This window comes from Phacochoerus africanus, chromosome 2 (assembly GCF_016906955.1).
Source record: "Phacochoerus africanus isolate WHEZ1 chromosome 2, ROS_Pafr_v1, whole genome shotgun sequence".
Taxonomy (NCBI): domain Eukaryota; kingdom Metazoa; phylum Chordata; class Mammalia; order Artiodactyla; family Suidae; genus Phacochoerus; species Phacochoerus africanus.
Genome location: NC_062545.1, coordinates 83,132,770 through 83,149,885, shown reverse-complemented (window position 1 = coordinate 83,149,885; position 17,116 = coordinate 83,132,770). Strand labels below are relative to the sequence as shown.

The following is a 17,116-nucleotide window of genomic DNA, read 5'->3' as shown; positions in this document are numbered from 1 at the left end:
CTGTGAGGATGTGGGTTTGATCCCTGGCCTCGCTCAGTGGGTTAAGGATCTGGTGTTGCTGTGGCTGTATTGTGGGTAGCAGATGTGGCTCAGATCCTGCATTGCTATGGCTGTGGTGTAGGCCGGCAGCTAGAGCTCTGATTCAACCCCCAGCCTGGGAACTTCCATGTGCCTCAGGAGTAGCTGTAAAAAGAAAAAAGAAAAAAAAAAAAAAAAGATTACACTGGGGCCATGGCTTTGGGGGTGATAGGATTTCTCATCAAAAGGTACCAGAAAGAACACTAGCCATATGACTTATCACTGAGGGTGTCAGCCTTGAGCCCTGGGTTAACGTGGCATCTGCTAGGTTCCTCCCACCCTCATGTACACTGATACTTGGAAGTGAGTTATTAGGTCCAGGACACCCTCAAGGGGAGGGAAGTTCAGCTCTACCCTGACATTATTTTTTAGGATTCCAGTATCCTTATAATTAAGGAGCCCCCTATACTTGCTACCAGTTTAATGGTTGCATTTTTTTTTTTTCCTGGACAAATAAGGACACTTGAGACTTTTCCAGGAAGACAGTCAAACATCGTTTACCTCTAAATCAGGAAGATTGGTACTCTAAAAGGAAAAGAAATATGGGCAGGATGATGAGGACATTTCAAAATAATTTATCCTGAAAAAATGAGAATGTACACATGCTCCTGGCCTTCCTAAGGCCCTTGAACACTGTAGAAGCTTAAGGCACCCTGATTACTTGCTCACTTCTGCTTCAATCAGCTGGACCATTTTCCCCCAAGGGTCAACTGTATTTTTTTTCTTTTTTAGGGCCATATCTGTGGTATATGGATGTTCTAAGGGTAGGGGTGGAATTGGAGCTACAGCTGTCAGCCTACACCACAGCCACAGACAGCAACAAGGAATCTGAGCCGCATCTGCGACCTACACCAAAGCTCATAGCAACACCGGATCCCTAACCCACTGTGCGAAGAGGCCACAGATTGAACCAGCATCCTCATGGATACTAGTCTGATTGTTTCCGCTGCACCATGACAGGAACTCCCAAGGGTCAACTGTATTTGATCACAGACCTGTTCATGCCACATGTTATTTGAGTTACTTAATTTAATTAAATAGTATGTAAACTGAGGAAATATGAATTGCTATGCCTCTGAAAACTACAGATTTCAGACGCTAGTCAGTTATTCAAAAAAAAAAAAATCACTGGTGGAACATGGGAGGTGAGGGAAGAAGAGTAAAAATCTAGAAGAAATCAAAATGCTCCAGGGTCTGACCTCTCACTCCACTGGAAAGAAAGCCAACTGGAAACTGTGGATAATGAATTTAGGATAGTATGAGTGCACAGAGCTGAGAGTCCACAGCGGCAGACATATATTCAACACAAAGATATTAGTTCCCTAATAAAACACTAGCACGTTAATGTATGTGTGCATGGTTTAAATGAAAATATTTGAGATGCAAATGAATCATCTTTTAATGATTCCTCTTGTGTGAACCCTTTTTCTTTGATTCACCAATCAATTCATAAAAGGGCAATTATAATATGGAAGAAGGGAGACACTGAACAACTCCAGAGGACAGAGGCAGGAACCAGAAAGGCTGGTTTTAGTGTAACATAAGCAAGAGGATTCTCTTTCAAAGTCAGAGATGCCGCACCACTAGACATCACTCAAACTGCTGAGACTATTAAGGAGATTAGGACACGATTCTTTAAACATACATTTTCTAGAAATCTACTAGGAGTCAGGCATCCTGCTGAGACAAAATATTAATGCACAGAGTCCCTTCTCTCAAGGCATTCACCTTCTAGTAGGAAATATATATGTATGTGTATATATATATATATATATATATATATATATATATATATATATATCAATAAACCAATAACAACACCATAATATAATAAGTGCTCAGAAGAGCAGTCCTAAATTCCTGGGAGATGGGGAAGGGCAGAGAGGATGGATCAGACCTCTTTGAAAGTCTGATGAAAGCTTCAGCCCCTTTCTTCAAATATAGATTCGCACCTGTACACAAAATCTGCACATTACTTCTGGGGACTTGTGGATTTGCAAAACCAATCCATGAATTGAGGGTAATATGTACAAAGTGCTAGAGGAGAGAGTGTACGTGCACTTCAGAGAAGAGGTACACCTGAGTTGGTCTTTGAAGGATGAATAGGAGTTCTCTAGGCAATGAATAGAATTAAGGTCATCACAGGGGTAGGAACAATATGAAGAGTCCTAGTGCTGCAGTCCTAGTGCAGGCACAGTGCCTGACCCATAGGGTGAGCTCTTAAATATTTGCTGAAGAAATGAACTAGCATGTTTTGGTAACTATAGCATGTGAGGCCCCTGGTTGGATCTATGGCATGCTCAGATGACAGGGTTAACGAATATTTGCCCTTGCTCAAGAATCTGACCTTTGGTTTAACCACTTGGACCTGTTACCCTGGAAACCAAGTAGACAGAAGGCGTTGATTATATTGCTAGGCAACACTGATTATGGTAAAAATGATCCCTGATTGGTGTATTGCATTTGGACTAGGAGGAAGTTTATGTGAGATGTAAATATCAGATGTGAATGTCATACTTTAAGTTTCCTCAATGCAGGAGTTCCTGTCGTGGCGCAGTGGTTAACGAATCCGACTGGGAACCATGAGGATGCGGGTTCCATCCCTGACCTTGCTCAGTGGGTTAAGGATCTGGCATTGCTTTGAGCTGGGGTGTAGGTCGCAGACGCGGCTCGGATCCCGAGTTGCTATGGCTGTGGTGTAGGCCGGCAGCTACAGCTCCAATTCGACCCCTGGCCTGGGAACCTCCATATGAAGCAGGTGCGGCCCTAAAAAGACAAAAAAAAAAAAGTTTCCTCAATGCAGTCCTTTGTGGGGAACCCTAGAGACTATGCCAAAAGATTACTGCAAGCGCTACTGGTGCTTAGGGGATGAGGCTTCTTCTTCGCACAGCTCCTGCACCTGCTGGATATGAATCCTGTACTTTGTACCTGGAACCATGTCACATGGGGAGACTAGAGTCCCCAGAGGGGTAAGAGACCTGCTGCTTGAACTGCTGCAGGCCCTCTGCCGAGAGGAACTCCTGTACTGCCTGTGGTAGTGCTAAGTTCATGTGTAGATGAACCTGAGAAAACCTCAGGTGGGCACCACACACAACTTATTCCATGCAATGCTCACAACAACCTGGTGAGATAAGAATTTCCATTCTCCTGTTACAGAAAAGAAAAGGGAGGCTCAAATATGTTCAATAATCATACAATGTTCAATAATCTGTACATGTTGGAGTTCCCTGGTGGCTCAGCAGGTTAAGGAGCCAGCATTGTCAATGCTGAGGCTCAGGTCACTGATGTGACTCAGGTTTGATCCCTGGCCCCAGAACTTCTGCATGCTGTGGGGAAGACCAAAAAAAAAAAAAAAAAAACCAAACAAACAAAAAAGCCCTGTACAAGTTCACAGAGCTGGAGGTGATGAATGACAGCAGCATCTTAACCAAGTCTTCTGGGCTCCAAAACAAATGCTTTCCCTAGGAATATACTATCTCCCCACAGAACATCAGTAAAGGGGCCAGGGAAGGTGGGGTGATGTAGACTAGACCTCATGGGGTGCAGTGCCAACCTAGGGGCGGGCCCTTGGTTTCCATAGGAAGGTTACAGAATTCGGGTGGGAAGGGATGGGTCAGATTTGAATTCAGACAAAGAAGGGGAGGAAGGCAAAGAAATGCGCCTGTTTAGAGTAGGAGCTGGGCCTAAGCAAGCTCCTAGATCTTCTCTGTGCTTTGTCCCTGGACACTGCATATGACACAGATCCTCAACGCAGTGCTGGAGACAGAAAAGTCAAAACTGCACACGCCATCCCAAAAATGAAACTGCATGAAGATTTACAGAGGCCCTGGAGACTTGCACATTTGCACAAAATGTGAGATTTCAAACTTAATGTGCCCCTGCATCACAGTGAATGAGAGCTCCGCTACACCCCATGGCTAACTACCTGAGACACGGCGGACGGTGTGGGGGGGGGGGCGCACAGGAAAGCGCCTCATTCACAAGTCATTGCAAAGATAAAAGTGTTTTCACAGCACAAAGAAATTTTCTGATGTTTGAAAAAAAAAAACCTTTAAGAACAAAGGATGTATTTTAATCACAGCTCCAAAGAAAGTATTTCTATTGGAAACTCTGATACCATCTACTTCCCAAGAGAACTTTCTAAATAAAATAAGTATCATTTTTTTTCAGAGTAGTTTTTAGGTAAAAAACCTGCTGAAGATCAGGAAAAGAGTGCAATGATTTCCTGAACTTTCAGCTTAAGAATCTATGATGAACAGCAATACATGTTTATAATTAATTAAAATGTGCTAGTTATTTTATTTATTTATTTTGTCTTTTTGCCATTTCTTGGGCCGCTCCCGCGGCATATGGAGTTTCCCAGGCTAGGGGTCGAATAGGAGCTGTAGCTGCCAGCCTATGCCAGAGCCACAGCAACTCGGGATCCGAGCCGCGTCTGCAACCTACACCACAGGTCACGGCAAAGCCGGATCATTAACCCACTAAGCAAGGGCAGCGATCGAACCCTCAACCTCATGGTTCCTAGTCGGATTCGTTAACCACTGCGCCATGACGGGAACTCCTCTAGTTATTTTTAATGCATCTTAAGCATAAGCTTTGGGAGAAAATAAAATGCACAACTTAAAATGTGCATTTCAATTTAAATAAAGTTTTATAATTTTAACATGTAATCAAACATTGAATGATGGTGTTTATTTAAAACTTAAATATAGACAAGAAAATGAAAGACCTTAACTTTAAAAGCAACCATTATTCAGTGATAATAACAATGGTAATAACAGAGCTTTCACACTGGATTAGAACCAAGTGGACAATAAGAATTGTAAGAAAAACATCAAGTATCTAAAGCTCAAGATAAAGCTGCTGGAATTTAGATAAATTCAGCTGGCATCACTCAACTGGTGGCCTATACATCCTACAAAACTAGCTTTGCATTCATTTTATTACCACTACATAATACATGGAGACCCTTAAAACTATAACCATCTTATTCCAAAAGTTTGTGCAATGTTACCAATAATTCAGTTTGTGCCTGTACTCTTTTCTCATCTCTTTGTTCTCTTTCATAGACAAGAGACTATTCATAGGAGTAGTTATTTTCAGACTGTAATAATAGCTGGCCTGTCAAGTGGACCAATCCACTGGCTGGATATTCTGACATCTCTTATGTTTCCCTAAGTCTATTCTGCTTGTTACCTACTAAAGTCTCACTGCCCTCATAGGCTGCTGGGCTCACACCCAGCTCTGCCCAGGTGGAACAGCAAAAGCCTTTCCAAAGACCTCAAGAGACCTTTTTAATGACTTAAAAATCAGGCTTATGTTTGAGCCAACCAGTATTATTCAAGTCTGACATGAATTTATTTCTAGATGACACAACAAATTCCAAACACAACGACCATTCAGCTGCTTCTGTGACTACTCACATAGAAGTGTTATTATTATTGCTGCTTGATATTAGGGACTGTTACTCTCAACAAGAGCATAATCAAAAATTATAAATGTTTGACATGTGTCAGAATGGCCATCATTACAAAGTCTACAAATAACACATGCTTGAGAGGGTGTGGAGAAAACGGAACCTTCTTACACTGTTGGTGGGAATGTAAATTGGTGCATCCATTATGGACAACAGGATGGAGGTTCTTGAAAAAAACTAGAAATAGAGTTTTATACGAGCAATCCCCCTCCTGGGCATATATCTGGACGAAACCATACTTCAAAAAGGTAACATGCACCCCTATGTTCATAGCAGCATTACTTAGAATAGCCAAGATCTGGAAGCAACCTAAGTGTCCATAACAGATAAATGGATAAAGAAGATGTGGTACATATATGCAATGGAATATTAGTCAGCCATAACAAAGAATAAAATAATGCTATTTGTAGCAACATGGATAGACTTATAGATTCTTATACTTAGTGAAGTCAGAAAAACAAATATATGATAATACTTATCTGTGGAATCTAAACTATGATACAAATAAACCTATACACAAAACAGAAACAGACTCACAGACACAGAGAACAGACTTGTGGTTGCTAAAGGGGAGACAGGTGGGAGAGGGAGGGAGTGGCAGTTTGAGATTAGCAGATGCAAACTTTTAAATTTAGAATAGATAACAATAAGGTCCTACTATATAGCTACAGTAGGAACCACATTCAATATCCTGTGATAAACCATAATGGAAAAGAATATGAAAAAGAATGTATGTGTGTACATATATACATTTATATATACATATTATGTGTATGTATATATACATTTATATATATTCATATTACATGTTATGTATATAACTGAGTCACTTTGCTGTACAGCAGAAATGAACACAACATTGTAAAACAACTATACTTAAAGAATGTTTTAATTATACATATTCAGACAATTATTACAGAAACTCTCTGCTGAACTGGTAAAAATGCAAATTGGAGAATTTTATTGTAAAGAAACAAGGCATTATTTGTTCTCAAATAACCAAAACAAATGGCTAAGAACATGGGATTCTGAATGAAAAAAAAAAAAAAAAAGACTGCTGTAATTAGCAGGCTTCATGCACCCTGGTGCTAATAAGTATTAAAAGCCATTAGTGAGTCTTAATAGGTTAAACAGCCTTCTGCACCTGTAATTTGCTTGACAAGAATCTTTTTCATTAAGGAAAAAAAAAAAAAAAAAGAACAAGCATTAGTCTTGCACGACTCAAATAATAATGATTCACACAACCCAAGGTAGAACTTTTTGAGGTTTACTAATCACATAATTTTCCTGCTGGTGGAACTCTTAAAGGTTTATCTGATTCAACCTCCAAATTTTACATATGAGGAAAGTGAGGCCCTGATGATCCAAGTGACATGTTCCCAGATAGAAAGGCTAGCCTTTCTCTGCTCCAGTGCTCCTAATACGAGAAGTCCTGCTACAGAGAGACCACTGTTCTCCAAGGTGCCTTCTTAAAAAGGATGCCTGTGGGGGGTTGACTTTGATTACAGCCCATAGTGGCCTCCTTCAAAATACCTTTGGTTTTCTTTCTACTTAACAAGCACAGATGTCCTTACCACCTGCATGGAGCAGATAACTGAGGGAGAAATGAGAAGACAACTGGGCTTCATGCAAACAGCTAGCATGACATCCTTGTGCAGACACTGGAAGAAGAGTGTTTTTCCTCAAAACAGAGTCGCCGGGCCAGCTGCCTAAGAGTGAAATGGCAGCAAAGCCTTGTGGACTACAAAGGGTTCCTCCAAGTTGCTCAAAAGGCTTCCACGTGCCAGACACACAGGTGTGATAGGCAAAGGCGTCCAGGCCCTGCTGAGGCCAGCAAGGGCTAAGTCACGTCCACTGTGGAACTTCTCAGAGAGAAAAAGGGGGAACGGGTCATTTCCTCGCAGGCCTAAGAAACAAAGTCCTGAATCAGAAACAGTAGATAATTTGCTAGTTTACTGATAAGGCCAGTCACAGGAAAGGGGGCAAAAGGAGTGTATAAAGCCAATTAAAAAGAACTTAAGTACTGACTAAGCGTATTTACTATTATACATTACAGCCTCTAACCCTTTCCACAAGGTAGGAAAAGAGGTCCTTATTAGGACTACTTAAGAGGAAGCTGAGGTGACATGGACAAGATCCCCCAGCCTCTTATGGTAAAGTTGAGGTTCAAACCCCAGGATTAGGGAAGTGAATATGATCTTTCAGTGGCAGCTTCTTAGTCCTCCTCGTTCTCAAGCCCTCGGTGGTAGACAGGACTGAGCCCAAACAGAAGGTGCAGCTCCTGAATAATAAAAATTCAGGCTACCGTTTATGGTTTTCATGCCCACCATCCTTTTCTCATGCAACCCAAGTATCAGGCGGTGATGAAAGAGATCCCATTTCAGGCAAGCACACCAAGAAATACTGTTCCACCCCAGCTAACTCGCTCCCCTGTAACATCCAGGGCCCCTCACCGCTGTAGAGACATGGCTGCTTCAGAAACTGGTCATGAGAGTTAAACCAAAGCCTGAAATAGACTGAGAAAAGGAACACTGTCTGGTTAAAGACCAGTGTGACCTGGGATCCTTGCGACCTTTCAGGCGATGCTGTGGGCCTGCCCGGAGTGGGCGTTGCAGCAGCTCTGCCTGTAGGGCCGCTAAGCCAGGGCTTTCTCCTCCACTCTGCAGACCTGGGGTCACCCCACTGTTTCCCCAAGGTGATCGCTGGGAGGAGGCTCTGTTCACAAGCCCCACTTACAGTGGCGTAACTGTTCATGCCCCTATAGGCCTGGGAAACTGCCTGGAGTCTGAGAGCCAGAAGAAGCTGGCAAAAGCCAAAATAAGCAGCCTAACGTTGATCTGACTCAATCTTGTAAGGATTTAGTGACAAGGAACCACGCCTACTGTGAAGGGCTGTGGTGAGGTTGGTGATGAGAATGAGTCTCCGAGGAGCTATTACATACTGAACGCTTTCCCCTTACCTCATTCAATCCTCCCCCAAGCCCGCTCCTACTGTTATCTGTACTTTGGTAATAAGGATACCCAGGAACAAAGTGGCTGAGGTAACTCCCCCAGGGTCACCGCTACTACACGAGAGAGGCAAACCCTGAGAGGCGGGCTGCCCGGCCTCCAGTGCTGGCGGCTATATTGTCCCGCATTCTAAGTATGAGTAGGGGTCAGGGAAGTTGGAATCCAGGGCCTACAGTTTCATCGGGAAGACAGAAATGTAGTTCCCCTCCCCTTCAGGGTTCAGGGAAGGCTCTGGGCGGTAGACTCCCCAGTTGCTGAATGTAGGAGGTGCTCACAGGAAGGAGATGGAGCTGGGGTGCATCATCCTAGGGAGCAAGTAGCTTTCATGAAGGCCTAGAGGGGCATGAAGAGACTGGTACTTCATGGAATATGTGTAAATGATGGTGTGTGGTTTGGGTGGGTTGGGAGTGAGGTGGGGGAAAGGGGCTAAAACACGCAGATGGAGAGGTAAACGGGCAAGGTGATAAAGCACCTAGGTTACCCTGCTGAGGTCTTACAAAATTTATCCTTGAAGACGTGGGAGGCCACAGGAGGGCTTGAGCAGGGGAAGCAAGATGCGTTTGAGAAAGACAGCTGGGGGATATGGACATGATGGGAGGGGGGGGTGAACCCAGAGTTAGTCTCAGTGGGTAAGGCGCTGGCAGCAGGTGCCTCTTGGCCAGAGGATAGTGGCCTCAACCACAAAGTAACAGAAAGCAGAGAAATGTGAAGAAGGAGGGCAGCAAGTTTCCAGTGATGACTATCCATAGGGGACAGAGGAAGCAGAGGAGACAGTTTGGGGCTCTACCTTGAGGACCAGGGATGGGGTATCTCAGGTATATGTACTTCTCAGAGGAAACCCAGCTAACAAGGAATTCTAAATTCTTCCCTTCAGTACTGTTTTCAACATGAAGGGCTCACTCTGCCTTTCCAACCTTTGGGTGATCCAAAACCAGAAATCTTGTTTGTGCCCAGGAAACAAGCAGGATGACAAGAGGAAGGGAGAAGATGGAAAAATAATTAAAAGAGATAAGGTGGGAACACCAAGAATATGGCAAAGAGCCCTTCCTATCACTGGGAGGTACCCACAGGGCACCACAGGTCCGGGTGACAGGGTTACCCTAAGCATCGAGGAAAACTTAACCTGTGCTCTGTGTTAAGAAGCAGGGACACAGGCAATGGGGATTTTAGAAAGGCACTGAGGAGTTCCCATCGTGGCTCAGGGGTTAAGGAACCGACTAGTATCCATGAGGATGCGGATTTGATCCCTGGCCTCGATCAGTGGGTCAAGGGTCTGGCGTTGCCATGAGCTGTGGTGTAGGTCACAGAAGTGGCTTGGATCCTGCATGGCTGTGGTGCAAGCAAGCAGCTACAGCTCTGATTGGACCCCTAGCCTGGGAACCTCCATATGCCATATGTGTGGCACTAACAAGATAAAATAAATAAATAGAAAGGCACTGATAGAAATAGTGCCAGTAAAAAATAGTGCTGCAAAAGTTTCTGTTATTTAGAACACTCAGTTAAGGTGGAACACCTCCTTCACAAGGATGATGGATAAAGTGTACAATAGATGCCAGTCTGTTTTCAGCAGAGAGGAGCTGGTCTATACCAGCTCTTCCTCCAAGAAGAGCCTCCCTCCCTCACAGCCAGCCTACTACTGTCCCCTTTTGCCAGGTAGAGAAGGCCTCACTGCTCTGTGACTGCTGGAGAGTTTGGGGCTTGGTTTTGTTCAAAATGACACTGAGCTGGCTCTCATTTGCAGGCCACAATTTGCTCATTTGCTCCCTTGGCAGTTCCTTCAAAAATCCTGATAGAAAAAGAGAACGGCATTGCCAGGCACAGAATGAGTCAGTGTTAAATACGCTCCTTACCTGTCTCTTATTATGACTTCACCGCAGGACTGGCAATAAAATGTGTAACATTCGTGGGCTTGTGAGCTTTGATTAAATACTGAAATCAGTTCTGGAGGAAATCAAGAAAACAGCCAATCTTAGAGGTTTGGGACAAAACATATTAACATACTTAAAGCATTTAATATCCACAATAAATTACCATCAATAAACACTGTTTATGATCTACAGAAGTACACATTTAATTAGTATTATCAGATGACACCACCAGAAGCAAACATTGGGAAGTGTTTGCAAAAACAACAGATTTTGCTAAGTGTTTCAGAGCTAGGCACTCCCTCAGATTATCGTTGTAACATACCGATGAGTTGAAGCTCTCATTCTAGAAATGCAACATTAAGGACAAGGGAAAAGGGGTTATTTCCCATTGACCCAATCACACAGAGCTGTACAAGCCCAGCTTTCCTTGGCTATGCTTACATACAGCTCTCCATCCCTGCAATTGCTGGTAAACAGAACTCTGAAATCTAAGTTTAATTAAACAAGGTTGATGCCTGCTGTCATCTTACCAGTACATACAAACAAAATCACTCTTGAAACTTGTCTTTATCGGGCAGGTCCTTGAGGATGAAAAGGCTCCAAGGGAAGAGTTCAATCTTCCAAAACTCAATTTCTGATTAAAGTGTGGGAAAGCACATATTTCCCATTTTATGTGAAAGAGCAGAAGAAGGCAGTATGTTCCCTTAATTTGCATTATTTCATTCATGAAGAAAGGAAACTTTCATTTCCAAAAAAAAAAACCCAAACAAAAAACAAAAAGCAAAACCTACAAAAATATGCCGTTAAGAAATCTTAAGGAATGAGGTTGGTTTATGTTACCTTGTATGTATTTTAGGATTTAAAAAAAAAAAAAAAAATCAATGCTAGAAAGTTTAAGCCTCGGCAGCTAAAAATTCTTCTGTTTAATTTCTAGGATTCCCCTATGGCACACAGTATTCTTAAACTCTGAGCAGATAATAAGTAGATGTGGGCAAAGACATCCAAAATTTTCTTTTCTGAACCAAATAAAAAATTTTTCAGTGAAACACTGCCCTCTGCTGTTCACCCAGCATGATGTACAGGCTCAAGGTCGAGTCAGAACCTTGCGGCGAAACACTGCCCCCCCCTGGGTGGTGGTGGGGAACTACATCTGGAGCAATGGAATTTACTGCAGCCAGTTCTGATCAAGGGTCAAGATCTATGCATTCAAAAACAGTTAAACTTGGAGTACCCTGGTGGCCTAATGGTTAAGGTTCTGGCATTACCACTGCCATGGTGCAGGTTCAATCCCTAGCCCAGAAACTTCTGCATGCCACAGACAAGACAAAAAAAAAAAAAGGAAAAAAAACCCCAATAAAAATACTGTAACTATATGTCTACTCTTGTCCTTAAAACAGTATTGTTATAGTTGAAAAGTCAAATTTGTAAAAACCCTGAAATACAACTGAACACTAAAAATGTCAAAACTCGCTTCCTACAATAGATTCTGATTCAAGTTTACATCAGTGTGCCCCTATCTGATATTTATTCATTCAGCAAATATTTATTCACCACTTATTATGTGGAAAGCACTAAAGCAATTAAGTGCTGCGGCCTCTATTTTGCATACCCCTTCATGCACTGCAGAACAGGCCTTTGAATGTTTTCCTTTTCAGACAGTTGTATAAAATACATTTTAAAAACGTAAAAAGAAACTGGAGACCCATGAATGCCAACAATAAGCAAACCAACACACAGTAGCCGATTTCTTCCATCCAGTAGTTAAAACTAAAAAATAATGTTTGCTTATTTAAATTTCTTTTTAAATAGTTCAGGTATTGCTCTTTGTATATTAACTGCTGCAGAATATAGGTAGGCCACATACTAATTCTGTCTCTGGAATGTCTCCGCCCCTCCTCTCTGTGAGTCCTCAAATTACAGTCCCAGAAAACTAGCAGAGGAGCTGAAAACACTGCTTTCACGCCTGCCTTTCCTGTCTCATGAGGTGATCCAAGATTCCTGCTGTCATTACTGTTCATCATCACTAAAGACAGTGAAGACATCACAGGAGCCAGACTCCCAAGGCTTCTTCCCTGCCCACCATCAGGTACGCTCAGGGCCTCTCTTAGTCTGTTTCCCATCTCGAGGGCCCCTTCTTTCCATGGTTATTTGACAGTCATCCTTAGGTTTACCCTACACCACCTCAGCTCCAGGATGTTTCTTTCCTAAAACCACCCTGCCCAACTCAGACAAGTTATTCACTAACCTATGACTTGAGCAAAACTCTCTCTCTGGGTACAACCGCTATGGAAAACAGCATAGAGGTTTCTCAGAAAACTAAATATAGAACTACCATATGACCCAGCAATTCCACTTCTGAGCATATATCCAGACAAAACCTTCATTCAAGAAGATATATGCACCCCTATGTTCATAGCAGCACTATTCACAATAGCCAAGACTTGGAAACAACCTAAATGTCCATCAACAGAGGACTGGATAAAGAAGATGTGGTCCATATATACAATGGAATACTGTTCAGCCATAAAAAGAATAAAATAATGCCATTTGCAGCAACATGGATCCAACTAGAGATTCTCATACTAAGTGAAGTAAGTCAGAAAGAGAAAGACAAATACCACATATTACTTATATGTAGAATCCAAAATATGGCACAAATGAACCTACCTAAAGAATAGAAACAGACTCATGGACATAAAGAACAGACTTGTCATTGCCAAGGGAAAGGGGGGAGGAACTGGAATGGGGATTTTAGGGTTGGTAGATGCAAACTATTACATTTAGAATGGATAAGCAATGAGGGTCCTACTGTATAGCACAGGGATTTATTTCCAGTATATATACATGACTGGATCACTGTGTTGCACAGCAAGAAATTGGTATGGCATTGTAAACCAACTGTGCTTTAATAAAAAATAAATTAAAAAAAAATCACTCTCCAGCCAAAAAAAAGGAAGGAAATTACAAAAGCTGGGATAGAGACATCTCCTAAAGGGCTCCTCAGTACAATCCTGCAGAACCCGCCTCCACCCACCATGGGGCTCCAAGCAACTCAGATGAAAGGCTTATTCTCCATGGGACAACAAGGAAATCTCCTCCCTCTCTAAGAGTGAGCATCACATCAGTCTGTTGCAGCCTCTGTTTCCCCTTCTTACATCATTTTTAATCCTCCCAAACATATTACTCACAATTAGGGGGACAAGGAACCAATAACATTATTCAGTAAAGTATTCTGGGAAACATGTCTACCTTCTTATTGAATCCATGTGCCAATAACAAAATGGAAGTATAATGGGCATAGCAACAAAGTCAAATTATTGCATCAAACTCCATTTCCGAATCTTTACACATGCTGTTCTATCTGGAAAGTCCACCCAATAGATTATTCCATCATTAAGTTCTCTGGTAGAAGACCACCTCATCAGAGCAGCCTTCTCTGACCCTCACCCACCCCTCGTCACGCCCTATCCCACTATTCTGCTTTAGCTCTGTCCGCAGCACTTAGCTCTGTGCCCACGTAACTTGTGTGTCCCTTAGCTGTTCCCACTCAGAGTGTAAGCCCCATGAGGGCAGAGATCTTCTAGGCTTGTCCATTTCTGTAACCCTAGCACCTAGATCGATGAGCTAGTATTTGCTCAGTGAATGAATTTCCATGTACTGCTTTCAAACCAGCTAGGTATCCCAAAATTGCCATCTGCTTTTCATCTTCCCATAAACCCTGTGAACCAGGTTAACTTACAATTAAAGAAACAATTCAGGGAGTATGTGGGAAGTGTATGTATCTTCTGGCCAACTTTGCTGTGAACCAAAAACTGCTCTAAAAAAAAATGCAGTCTATTAGGAAAAACCGAAAAAACAAACAAACAAACAACCCCTCCACCCCCCAAAAAAAGACTCAGAAAGGCTAAGTGACTTGTTCCACTACCTGCAACTAACAATGGGCAAAGCTGGGAGAAAAAAAAACCCTAGATCTCTTGGACCCCCAGCTCTTTCCACACGGCTGGTGAGCAGTTATTTTCACCTGGGAAATCCTCATCTTTTCAAAGGAAAAAACATTGCCTTTGATTTATAATTAAACACACACAGAAACAGGAACGCTAGTGCCACTCACCTGTACAGGGCTCTGCCTGCACTTGCAGCCGCAGGTGCAGCCCATCCCCAGGCACAAGCTGCAGCCCGCGGCAGGACGACGGCACAAGCCTGACCTCTGCTGGAAGCTGGAGCTCTGTGCAGCCTCCGGGGGTTTTCATCTGGAGCCAGGATGGCATCACAGAAACATCCATGGGCAGAAGTCCCTCTTTTGGATCTCTGGGAATTACAAATAACACACAAAAAAATTATTTCTCATGAATGAAAACCGCATGATGAAAGAAAGAAAAACAACCAAGGAGCTCTCTGGCCCTCTTCAATAAGGAACAATAAATAAATTTAGTAACTCTTCCATAAATTTAGTAACTCTCCCAGAAAAGCAGCAGTGAACTTGATAAAGGAAACCCCTCTATACTAGGTTTCCATGCGGTTAGAGAGTACTTTTCATTGTATGTTTTTCATCCTTGCATCTTCTCCTTCATGGTGACAAGGCATTTTTAAGCATGCACTTTTTTCCACTGCTAACAATCCTGAGTGCTAACTCTCTCCTCTCTCCAAGGCTTTGCCCATCTACTCAAGCCTGGACCTCCACAGGGTTGTGCCTGGAGCCACTCTGCTGCACAGCCTGCCATCTCCTTCCCCACATCCCGTGTCTCCTCCCACCAGTCTCCCCACTTGGGCTTCTGTGAAGCAGCATGACCTAATGCTAGTCTGTCGTGCATCATGCACTTGACCTTGAGCGTATTTGGGCCAGAGAATTCAACAAGGCAGGGTAAGGAAGTGGCTTTATTCACATTGACATCCCTTGACCTGAGCTGAGTTTGTACCTTCATCCACTCAGAGCATCTTTGGTGAGGTCAACAAGGTGCCAGGTACTGGAAATATGATCTGACATGGTGTTTTCTCAGTGCCACATCCCCTTCAGAAGGGGGTAGGCAAGTAAACAGGGATGATCAAGGGAGCATTAAAACTTATTCATCATAAATACAGGGGGCTATGGAGGTACCTGGAGAGAGGCAATGACTATCACAGGCCAAGCACTAAGTAAATGTTACGTGAATAATGAATGGATGAGTCAGTGAAATATTCTTGCTCCTGAGACCAGAATTTCAAGGATGTTTTATTTAACATTCAGTAAATTAGAATAAAGCAGTGGTATTTGATATACAGGCCAGGATTATGTGAAACCAAAGGTACAGGAGAAAAAAACTCCATCAGTTTTTTTTTCCCCTTTAGGGACGCACCCGTGGCATATGGAAGTTCCCAGGCTAGGGGTCAAATTGGAGCTGTAGCTGCTGGCCTATGCCACAGCAATACCAAATCCCAGCCACATCTGTGACCTAAGCCACAGCTTATGACAACATTGTATCCTTAACCCACTGAGCGAGGCCAGGGATTGAACTCAAATCTTCACAGATACTATGTCAGGCTCTTAACCCACTGAACCACAACAGAAACTCCTTTTGTCGATTTTAAAGAATAAAAAAATGACAAGAAGTTCCCTGGTGGCTCAGTGGGTTAAGGATCCAGCACTGTCACTGCTGTGACTCAGGCTGCTGCTGAGGTATGGTTTGGATCCCTAGCCCCGGAACTTCCATATGCTACGGGCGCAGCCAAAACAATCTAGTGAAAACAATCTAGAGATGCACGAATAGCAAGCATGAAAGTATTTACTGATCCAACCCACTATAAGCACAAATGACCTTGTGGAGGCAATCAAGGGTGAAACACTGGACCGTTCCTGTTGTGGTGCAGCGGAAATGAATCTGACTAGTATCCATGGGAGTGCGGGTTCGATCCCTGCCCTCACTCAGTGGTTAAAGACCCAGTGTTGCTATGAGCTGTGGTGTAGTTTGCTGATGAGGCTCAGATCCCGTGTTGCTGTTGCTGTGGTGTAGGCTGGCAGCTGCAGCTCTGATTAGACCCCCTAGTCTGGGAACCTTCATGTAGCACAGGTGCAGCCCTAAAAAGCAAAAAAAAAAAAAAAAAAAAATACAGTTGCTGTCCATCAGGCACCCAGAGTACAGAAGAGGATGAAGATATGTAGAAATGATACTTGGATGAAGCTGAAATGTGCTTAAGCGGTGTAACAGAGGAGCAGAGCACCTGGACTCCCTCCTAAGTGCTGACAACAGGGACAGGCCACCCAGCCAGTATCACTCAAGCATGGAAGGTGGGCCATCTACTTGAATGTCATCCAAGTAGAGAGGTCATACCATGTGTGCAGGTGTCAATCTTCGTTAGGCCTCTCACTGTGCCTTAAAAAATTTTAAGACTACTTTCTGGCTAGTTCCTCTTCAAAGCATGTGGACCTGTACTTAACTGGCAATACAGAACACCAAGAACCTGAGCCTCTTTCAGGGGACACAGCCTCAAACTTTTGAGTCAAAAGGCTAGTTTTTTGTTTTTTGTTTTTTTTGGTTTTTTTTTTTGTCTTTTTAGGGCTGCACCCAATGGAGGTTCCCAGGCTAGGGGTTGAATCAGAGCTAGAGCCGATGGCCTACACCATAGCCAGAGCCACGTCTGCGATCTACACCACAGGTCATGGCAACGCCAGATTCTTAACCCACTGAGCAAGGCCAGGGATCCAACCCACA

General features: G+C 43.2%; 1 protein-coding gene across 5 annotated transcripts in view; it reads right to left on the bottom strand.

The window, feature by feature from the left end:
• Positions 1-17,116, bottom strand: part of UBE3D (ubiquitin protein ligase E3D) — a 152,746-nt gene that overhangs the window by 129,180 nt on the left and 6,450 nt on the right. For all 5 annotated transcript variants that reach the window (XM_047763277.1, XM_047763286.1, XM_047763295.1 and 2 more), the window contains exons 2-3: positions 14,542-14,738; positions 10,413-10,503 (exon numbers count right to left, since the gene is read on the bottom strand). In XM_047763277.1, coding sequence (XP_047619233.1) covers positions 10,413-10,503; positions 14,542-14,738 — 288 coding nt within the window. The remainder of the gene's footprint in view (positions 1-10,412; positions 10,504-14,541; positions 14,739-17,116) is intronic.